Below are 10,395 nucleotides of genomic sequence, written 5' to 3'. Positions count from 1 at the left end.
TTTAATACAAATGAATCGTAATTCAATGTTGAAACTCGTTTTTAAACATTGTAAGATCTAAATTCATTCCTAGTCAATTCAGCCGCCTAAAACATGGATAAAGGTCGCTTGAACTTGAGACTAGCATCTGTGATGTTGTATACTGCATTTCTTGGTAAGAGCATAGAGATGTCCAAACATACAGATGGGTAGTCATATGATGATTATACCGAACAACCCTCCCTCGGAATTTCCAAGTGGTTATCATTCATCGAGAGGATAAGTCCGCGGTTATGATTGTACACCATTAGTCCTTACGATCTGGGACAACACTGAGGCTCTATATGCCAGGGCTGTGCTTTGGCTCGTTTATCGGCTCCAGGAGAGTCATCAGATGGCGAGGTTGGGTACAATTGCGGCACATATAGGAGCCAGTGCATTGTATTCGGGGATTCACCGCTCACCTACGGGTGTGGATATCCTATGTGATCTGATGAAATAATAGTGTGTGGAATCTCTGGCCAGAGTACGAGATGTACATTGGAGAAGGAGTTCTCCAATGATACATGCGATGCCACTATTTATAGTTATCACATAGTTATTGAATTAATATGCAACCCTCGGTGAACCAATGGTTGCAGATTCGATCGGAATATATGAGATGAAGGGACCTTACTGTATGCTAATCATAATCGACTGGTTCTTGCAGGCACTATCTGTGATACATAGGGAATCATGGGGCGATGCTAGTAGACGCTCTTACCATGGTTCAATGGGTTTAATCAGAAATATGATTTCTGACATTCTCATGATCAATTGTTGATACATAGAATGGGGCAAATAAGGGTAAGCCCGAATAAAGGATTATGTCCTGAATCACAAGGAGTTGTAAACCCACGGCTAGCTGTATCCCTGAACCATTGAGGGTCACACAAGTGCTGGATCGTTTGTTCCCGTTTAAGATAATAAATTCAAGAAGTTGAATTTATATTATGATATAGTAAATTCAAGGAGTTGAATTTATGATAATTAAATTTTTGAGAGAATAAATTCAAGGAGTTGAATTTATAAAATTTGAAAATTTAATTTATTAAACTCAAAAGTTAAGATTATTAAATTTTGGAGGTGATAAATTCAAAGAGTTGAATTTATAATTTAAATATTAAATTCAAATGTTGAATTTATAATAGATTTAATTTGTTAAGCTCAAAAGTTGAGTTTATTAAATATTAAATTAAATATAGTGAGAATATGTTTAATGGGCTTGTATGAGTACAAGTCTAACATATTAAATAATTAAAGTTATTAGTGGACTTTGATTAATTAATTAAAGTTATTAGTGGACTAGTCCAATTAACTAATCAAGAATATTAATGTTAATTATGGAATTTAGGTCAAGGCTATTGTTTTTAAAGAAAAAAATTAACCTAGCCTCCACTAATTCAAGGGTGATTCACAAGAATCACAAAAAAATTCCTCCAAATATTTTTTTTGCCATTTTTTCAAGAAAAGAGATTTGAGTCTCTCTCAAATTTTTAATCTCAACGTAAAAACTTCTTTCAAATATTCTTGTGCTATTTGAAAGAGGAACAAATCTTCTGGTCATGGACTTGATAGAAGAAGACTCGAAGAAAGTTCGTAGGGAATTTATCAAGAGCTATCTCCGCTAACCCCGAAATAGTTTTTCACCGAAGGTATAAATTCTAACATCTTATGTATGTTTATCATAAAACCATATAAGTGTCCAAAAAGATCTTGAAAGTCAAGATCTAAAATTTTTAAAACTTCCGCTGCGTTTGGGCGCGTAGAAAACCGAGATCCAAAACTATTTCCTCGGTTTTTGCCTCTTGGTCATTAACGATATACACGTCTACCTTATCTGAGTATTTAGATGATCCTGCTCTCCAAGTCCCTCATAAACACCTTTCATTTTCCCCACCCAACCGTCCCCGCTCCGTCAACCACCACCTGAGCGTCTGATTGTCGTCAAAGATCTCGTACGTCACTGTATTAACAAAATCTACCACTACTCGAATATCAAGTAAGATTGGTGTACGTTGAGGTTGAAGGGGATAAAATTCAAATGGTTCAAAATGGAAATGTTAAATCATTATTTGTACAAGTCTAAAGTCATAAGACATGATATTATAATAATATGAATTCATAAAAATTTAAAGGGAATAAAGGCAGTTAAAAAGCAAATGATAAATAAGAAGGGAAAATTTCAAATTCTGTTATTTATGTTTGTCTTATTTGATTCTTTATTTTGTCAAATTTCATTTTTAGTCATAGTTGCAGTTTTAATCAATTTTTGAACGGTATTTTACTGCATATTCAAACTATTTTATTGTTCATATTTTGTATTTCAGGAGACATTTTGGTAAAGAAAATAATCCAAAGGTCCCATTTTTCATGTCCCTCCCTCAGATTTTGGAGTCTGCCAATTGGAATCCAATCACCTGAAGTGACGTCATCGAATATGGTTGTACCATCAACTTCAATCAGGGGCAATTTAGTAATTTAACTGATGAACGAGAGAGAATTTTTTATTCCAAATTTCAACGGAAGGATAGGTTCTCCGCACCGGTCTTCCGCTTCCGCGCAGCGCCTTCAACGAATGAGGGTAGGTCACGTTATATTTCTCGCGGCCTCGTTTCTCGTCTTCTTGATACCGGCTGCAAATGGCGGCGGTGGAAACGACGATGATTTCACCAGAGACTTGGCGAAACTTTCTGGGATCATTATCCCTGGCTTCGCGTCAACTCAACTAAGGGCGTGGTCCATCTTAGACTGTCCTTACTCTCCTCTCGATTTCAATCCCTTGGATTTAGTCTGGCTCGATACCACCAAAGTATGCTACTACTTCTTAATTTTGTGGTAGTTTGAGTTTTCGTTTCTACAAAATATTTAAACTCGTTTCCTTCGCTGATCGTATGTTTTTTACTTTCCATTTGAATCTTCCGAGTTGATTATGTTGTCTACATGGGAAATGTGATATAGATTAATGTATTTCTAAGAAACCTCAATGATTCAACTCTTAAGAATGTCGTCTTTATACATAGATATATAGAGCCCGTTTGGTATCAAAAGTTTTTGATTAAAAAAGTGTTTTTTTAAGTTGGCTTTTAAAAGTGCTTTTTAAGTCAAAGTTATGTTAATATTGTGTTTGGATGAATAGATAAAAAACACTTTTTAAATTAATAAATGTGTTTGGATACATATCATTAAAGTGCTTTTTTAAGGTTATTAAAAAAGCTAGTGAAAAAACTCTAAAACAGTGCTTTTAAAAAAGCTCTAAATTCAACTTAAATAAGTGTTTTTTTAAGTACTAGAAGCCCACCCAAACAAGTTACAAATTTAAAAAGCACTTTTTTTTTAAAAAAACACTTTTTTAATTGTAGCTTCTTATTAAGCAAATGGATTTAAAAAAAAAAAAAAACAAACAAATGGATTTTTGCTCAGTCTGTGGAGACGCTATCATGTTTCGCATTTTGTCCTTTGTTTATTATGTCGATTTTAATTCAAATACATTTTTTTCAGCTCCTGTCTACTGTCAATTGCTGGCTTAAATGTATGATGTTAGATCCTTACAACCAAACAGATCATCCTGATTGCAAGTCACGGCCTGATAGTGGTCTTTCTGCTATTACTGAGCTTGATCCGGGATACATCACAGGTATGCATTTGAAGAATGTAGTATGTAGACTTTTGTGTATCTTGTGGCATCCTAAGAAGCAACATCACAAAAATAATGTCAACAGCAGTAACCAATTAACTGACACTTGATTTAGCATTTTTAATTGAAATTTTTCACTTTATACAGATCTTTCATATTGTAGTTCTTTGCATGCTGAGTTAGTTCACTTTGCTTTTATCTATGAATTTGTTTGAAGCAATTATGTTCTTGAATCATCACAAATGATTATGAGTCTGGTGTCTGAAGCTCAATAATGAATTATCTTACCAGTGGTGCCATGTTATGAAGTTTGTCTGTGGTAATTGACATTGTCAGCGAGTGTCCTTCAGTTGATTGCAGCACATTCATCTGCAGGTCCTCTTTCTTCAGTGTGGAAAGAATGGGTTAAGTGGTGCATTGAATTTGGTGTTGAGGCTAATGCTATAATTGCGGTTCCCTATGACTGGAGATTGTCACCAGCAAAGCTTGAAGAGAGGGACCTTTACTTTCATAAACTAAAGTGATCATCCTTACCATCTCTTGTGTTTTTGTCCGGTTGTGCGATACTTTTAGTTGCTGTTGCTATTGCAGCATCATCCTCTTTTTCTTTGAGTAGGAGAGTCTTGAATTTTCAATACCTCACATGTGTAATTGAAAAGTTCTCATAATACTGTTATTTTCTTTGAAATTTACATTATTTTGGTTCCTGCTTGAGAATCTTTATTTTGTTTTGTTTGGGTTGTCATTTGGATTAGTTTCCATTTTTTTTTTCATTTTCATTATTTTTTGCAGGCTGACTTTTGAAACTGCTCTTAAGCTTCACGGTGGTCCTTCATTAGTTTTTGCACACTCATTGGGCAACAATGTCTTCAGATACTTCTTGGAGTGGTTGAAGTTAGAGGTTGCTCCTAAAAAGTATATTGCTTGGCTAGATAAACATATCCATGCATACTTTGCGGTTGGTATGTATCCGAACATTGTTTGCCATATGTATGAACATTACTTTGAACTTTATGAATTCCTACTTAGAATTTTATATTCATTTGACTTTAGGAGCCCCTCTTCTTGGCGCCACTGAGACTATAAAAGCAACATTATCAGGAGTCACATTTGGCCTCCCTGTTTCCGAGGTGTTCCTCAGCATCCAGTGAAAGTTTTTTGATGATTGCATTGTTTTGATATTTGATGTAGTATGTTGGATCCTATCTTTTCACAAACCATCAGAATGTTTTTTGCATAATTGGCGTTACTTTACTGATGTTATACGTATACAATTTTTAGTTAAGCCAGCTCCTTTTGTTTTTTAGATTCACACTCACAAATTTTTATCTACGCAATATCTTTATGTTTCTTAGCATATGAGATGTTGACAGTATTGAATATTGTTCCCTAGCATCTATTTTCCACTGAACCACTAATAAAATTACATGATTTAGACTATTGTACTTCCATAGGTTTTTATCGGAAATCCCCATTGTTAGATGAAGAAGTTTGTGATTTCTTCTCTTTTTCTTTTGGTGCCTGCATTAACTCAGTTACTATGTAATTTGGCAAGCTATCAGGGGACAGCTCGATTGATGTTCAATTCATTTGGCTCTTCACTATGGATGATGCCGTTCTCTAAAAATTGTAGAACAGATAACATATATTTGAAACATTTTTCCTCTGGGAGCAAAAAAGGGCACTTTGCATACCGTTGTGATGAATATGAGTTTAATTCAAACTACTCTGGATGGCCAACCAACATAATTAATATTGAAATTCCTTCAGCACGAGGTACTACATGCATTTCGTTTACATCATGATCTTTTCATCATGTTATGCACTGAACTGTGTGATGAATATTTGGCATAAAACATTTCCTTGTCAGGAGATGAAGCTTATCCCTCATCTATAGGTGTTGCACAAGCCAATATGTCTGACATGGAGTGTGGATTTCCAACTCAGTTATCTTTTTCTGCCCGTGAAATTTCAGATGGAACCTTTTTCAAAACTATTACAGATTATGACCCTGACAGTCAAAGAATCTTGTTTCAACTGGAAGAGTGAGTTCTCTGTAACTGTTAATGTGATGCCTCTGCGCATACACTTTAGAACTTTAATAATTGTTTTGTTTTCCCATAAATAAATATAACTATCTTTGTCCTGGAAATCTACACTCAGAAAGTTGTTGTTTGGTTTAAATAGAACTATCTTTGTCCTAGGGCTGGTTCTCTGTTTAAACTGATTTTGGTTTTATTAGATAAGTTGGTTTCTCTCAAGCTTAGGATTGGCCGGGCCACATGGTCCTTGACTCTCGTTTTCCTAATGTCAAGCAAACAACGAAATAATTGTTGCTAAAAAATTGCAAAAATAATAGGATTATATTTTAATTGCCTTTCATAATTCTATTTTATAAAATTGTGACAAATTCAATGATGTGAACCTGGGGTCGTTTTTCCTAAGCATTATTTTAGCTGATGCCGTTTGTGTATAAGGTCATATCATGGTGATCCAGTTCTCAATCCTTTCACTCCTTGGGATAGACCTCCTCTGAAGAACATCTTTTGTATTTATGGAATAGATTCAAAAACTGAGGTACTTGCAATTCTTCATGATGATTTTTCTTGCGTGTTTTGCAATTGATTTTTTGTCGTCTGTTATTTATAAGGCGCTTTGTTTTGGAGCTGAATTTTGAATTTTGTTATTATCTTATCATTTGCCAAACAGGTAGGTTACTATTTTGCACCAAGTGGAAAGCCTTATCCTGATAATTGGATTATAACTGATGTAATATATGAGATAGAGGGATCTCTATATACTAGGTGTGTAACATCGAGAATCTGAAATACATTCTTGTGTGTACTAATATGTATGAAATAAGCATTTTGTAAAGGTCAATAAATGAAACAAATGGTATATTGACTCTGAGATGTTACAAAAACTTTTGTTATTAATTTAATATTTTATTTATCATCTATTTAGGTCCGGGAATTTGGTTGAAGGAAACCCTGGTGCTGCAAGTGGGGATGAAACGGTATGCATACATTGTGTATTTATGCTGTGTACTTTAGCCTCGTGGGCTTTAGGTGGTTATGTTTTGTGCTTCTGTTTCATTGACTTAAGAATATCTGGTTTACAGGTACCATACCATTCTCTCTCATGGTGCAAGAGCTGGCTGGGACCAAAAGTGAATATAACAAGGGCACCTCAGGTGTTAAACTTTTCCGTTATAGTTTTCTCAATATCTGATGAAATTCTTGTTTCTTATTATCTAATATTTCTGTCTTTAAATTGATTTTAGTATCCTTTTTGTTGTTATGAGCCCTTGGCTTCTAGAATTCATTTTTTAAACTGGATCCCAGAAGTAATTCACATCATGACGAGTTCATCATTTTCATTTTTCTAGTAAAGCAAGAAATGATTCCATTTCCATGGTAATTTATGGATTTAATCTCATTTTCCGAATTTGGACAAACTATTCTCCCTTCTGCACGGTTATGGTTAGGTAAATCTTATGAAGTCTTACTTTAAGAATATCTATTGTTCAAACATCGTGTTACCTATTTAAGACTGGTTATTGGATTGTGAAAAAATTTTAAGATCCATGTGTGTCTTGCTATCTCTAGTTCTTCACTAGAATTTTTTGTTTGATATCAAGGTTGAGTCTCTTCAAATAGAAAAAACTAGTGGGAATTGGTTGGTAATTTTTTAACCTGTTTTATTTCCAATTCTGTGAAAAGAGAATTTAAATTAAAAAATGAAGTTACTGTTTATAGTTTCACTAATTTCTTTTTATATTATTTCCACATACAACTATTAGCTGTTAGGTCTTGGATATATATGTTTTCCTAACTTCTACTTGATCGTGTTTTTCTTTTTGCCGGCTGGTTAAGCCTGCTTGTTGATTTATCGTCCATATAAAGTTTTTGGGGCAAACAACATTTAGCATCCCCATGAAAATCCAAAAAAACACATAAGCCTTTATGTTGATGATCTTTTAAAACCTCGTGCTTTAAAAACTCAAGCTTAAAAACCCCTGCAAATGGGGCATATGTGCTTGATTTTTAAAAACACAAGGTTGTAAAAGACCTTTAATTAACATATAGGGTTTTATGATTTTTTTTAATTATATTTCACGTGGGTGATAAAGACAATTTGCCCAAAGTTCTAACAGATGTGGTTTCTCTCCGATAGTTAAATTAATTCATTGTGAAATTGCAGTCAGAACACGAAGGGTCGGACGTGCAATTAGAATTAAATGTAGAACATCAGCCTGATACGGATATCATCCCCAATATGACAAGGTTACCCAGGGTAAAATACATCACTTATTATGAAGACTCTGAAAGTCTTCCTGGAAAGAGAACTGCAGTTTGGGAGCTTGATAAAGGTATCCAGTTCTCTGATTTACAATTTTGTGTCAAACTGATTGTTTTCTTCAACTTATGTACTATTTATAGTAGGTTTAATTATGTATAGAATTTTTTGTACACATTCTTGTTCTAGTGTAAGCCATTATAGAGACTCTTAAGTAACGCTCAATCTATTATTCTTTTGGCTGAGTAAACATTGAAGCCCGAGTCTATCCTCAGGCATCGATCGTATGGCTTTGTTTCTTATTTACTTCAAAATAATTCTACATATTTCCATCCTAATCATTTGCGGCATGTTGATACCAATATGGCTGTATTCTCTTGTGCAGCAAATCACAGAAATATTGTCCGATTATCAGTTTTAATGCGTGAGCTGTGGCTCGAAACATGGCATGATAGTCATCCAGATAGAAGAAATCAGTTTGTCACGAAAGGTTTAATAATTTTATCATCGTCTTCATTTTATGATTAGTTGAATTTCACTTTGTTCCTCTACATTTTTCCTCGCACAGCTAAGCGTGGACCTTTGAGGAATGAGGACTGCTATTGGGATTATGGCAAAGCTCGGTGTGCATGGCCTGAGCATTGTGAATACAGGTTTGGTTTTCTTCCTTTCCAAAGCATCTTTCAGTTTCTCCCAAAAATAAAAAGACGCCAAAAGTTTTTCTTGTGTTTTGGTTACTGATTTTCGAATTAAAATGACTGCAGATACATTTTTGGAGACGTGCATCTAGGCCAGAGCTGTAGGCTAAAACACTCTTCAGCGGATCTCTTGCTGAATTATGTGTAAAAAGAAAAACTAATGTTTTATAGGTAATCAGATGGAACCAGAGAACATTCACTAATCTTGTGCGCCAAAAAAAAAATCTCTTATAATTTTTCAGCTGATCCTGTACGAACAAACTCCCTGAAGTACGAGAGTTATCTGATATTTAGTAAACCAAAGTTGATCCTTCTGCTGTGTCTGGCCTTCAATGTAATTCAGAGATTTCAGCTGTTTGTAGCTCGTACCAAATTTTACCTGGTAAGTGTTTTGTTTCCTGCTCCTTTTGCTTGGTACAATCCACATCATTATCTACAAGCGAATAATGATTTCTTTCTTGTCCTTGGCTTCTTAGTTAAATTTGAAGTTATTCCGGAATTGAAACTCCAAATTTGGTTTTATTTTTTAACTATTGAATTCTTTTTTTTATTGGTGGGGGAATTTGTCCTACTTTTTCATCATATGGTGTCCTCGATAATTCAACCATGAACTCGGAACACCACGTCTTAATCCAAATTACAGTTTATAACCACCAACACTTGATATTTTCTGATGGCTATGTATCATGTTGCAATGCAGATTCTGGGCACGCTCAAGAAGCTAAGTACAATACAGGATCTTAGTTCACTTCCTAATTTTGCTTAGTATATTTTGTTTGACAAGCCGAAGATATATGTATAGTTCATTACCACGTGAACTGGGGATTTTATCTGACTAGAGAAGGGGCCTTGAAATACAATAAATTGTGCAGCATACCACACATTCATGTAAAGTTAGGATCTTGATTTCAAACTGATGCTTTTAAACATTCATTTCTTGTCTGTAGATTTATGCCCATTAATAAAAAAAATACTGGCAGTGTACTGATAGTCTTGTGCTTTGCATGTGTAGAACATAGAAGAATGAATGCACTAGTCAAATGGAAGATTCTGTGTGAGATGAAAACTCAGATGCGTAGGAAGAAATTTGAAAGGGTGATATTGTTTTTGACTTTGCCTCCAACATATCCCTACTAAAAGGGTAAGACTAGAGATGGGAAGAGACTGAATTGCACATTCATGTTGCCTACCGTAACAATATATAAAAAAATATTTGTTTAAGTTATCTCAAGATGGTATTAAATCGCTAATAATTTATAGTTAGTAATAAACTGTGGAACAACAGTTGACAACCATTAAGCAGAAGCTTAAAAAAAACGATTATGTAACCCGAAGAAGCTATTTGTTTCTCCGATGGTTTATACAAAGAAACTTGGACCAGTTGATAATCATGTGCCCAATTAAAACCTTGGATCTAATAGCTAGTTTTGTGTTCAGTCAAATAGATCACTTGTAGAAATTTTGGTTTTTATTTAATATATATATAGATTTGCCATATAAATTTTTTTTTAAAATCCAATTACCAAGATAGATTAGTTCTACATTTATGTGGTTTTAGAATGATTGAAATCTTATTTTTGTGTCTTTAAAAATATAAAACTTGTTTTGGTATATAAAATGTAATGTAAATCACATGTTTATTGAGTAGTTTTAAAACCTATAATATGAGGATACATGGACTAAAGGGCTGAAGGCCAGGCCTAGATAATGAGAACGCCCAATCAGAATAATTGGGTTGTGGGG

General features: G+C 34.3%; 1 protein-coding gene across 3 annotated transcripts; it reads left to right on the top strand.

Annotated features, from left to right (window-relative positions):
* Nucleotides 1-2,373: 2,373 nt before the first annotated feature.
* Nucleotides 2,374-9,586, top strand: LOC140841343 (phospholipid--sterol O-acyltransferase-like). Of its 3 annotated transcripts, none has more exons than XM_073208687.1 (16): nucleotides 2,374-2,830; nucleotides 3,520-3,655; nucleotides 4,031-4,175; nucleotides 4,448-4,617; nucleotides 4,709-4,785; nucleotides 5,218-5,431; nucleotides 5,553-5,700; nucleotides 6,133-6,232; nucleotides 6,365-6,459; nucleotides 6,620-6,671; nucleotides 6,777-6,848; nucleotides 7,859-8,027; nucleotides 8,340-8,444; nucleotides 8,523-8,607; nucleotides 8,719-9,034; nucleotides 9,353-9,586. In XM_073208687.1, the coding sequence occupies exons 1-15, from the start codon at nucleotides 2,507-2,509 to the stop codon at nucleotides 8,798-8,800; spliced, it is 1,974 nt and encodes a 657-aa protein (XP_073064788.1). In that variant the 5' UTR covers nucleotides 2,374-2,506; the 3' UTR covers nucleotides 8,801-9,034; nucleotides 9,353-9,586. The 3 variants fall into 3 exon arrangements, with proteins under 3 accessions (XP_073064788.1, XP_073064789.1, XP_073064787.1); XM_073208688.1 differs by having other exon boundaries at nucleotides 2,375-2,830; nucleotides 5,526-5,700; nucleotides 8,895-9,034; nucleotides 9,353-9,585; XM_073208686.1 differs by having other exon boundaries at nucleotides 2,378-2,830; nucleotides 5,526-5,700; nucleotides 9,353-9,583.
* The last annotated feature ends 809 nt before the right edge of the window (nucleotides 9,587-10,395 follow it).

The sequence above is a fragment of the Primulina eburnea genome, chromosome 9, assembly GCF_022965805.1.
Source record: "Primulina eburnea isolate SZY01 chromosome 9, ASM2296580v1, whole genome shotgun sequence".
NCBI classification, from domain to species: Eukaryota; Viridiplantae; Streptophyta; class Magnoliopsida; order Lamiales; family Gesneriaceae; genus Primulina; species Primulina eburnea.
The sequence above is the reverse complement of the archived record's forward strand: the minus strand, read 5'-3'. Positions and strand labels throughout refer to the sequence as shown.

Bases quoted from the DNA above. Each gene is read 5' to 3' on its own strand.
- LOC140841343 (XM_073208686.1), top strand. From the start codon at position 2,507: ATGAACGAGAGAGAATTTTTTATTCCAAATTTCAACGGAAGGATAGGT. The intron at 4,618-4,708 runs GTATGTATCCGA...ATTTGACTTTAG, and splicing joins CCATGCATACTTTGCGGTTG to GAGCCCCTCTTCTTGGCGCC. The intron at 6,233-6,364 runs GTACTTGCAATT...TTTGCCAAACAG, and splicing joins GAATAGATTCAAAAACTGAG to GTAGGTTACTATTTTGCACC.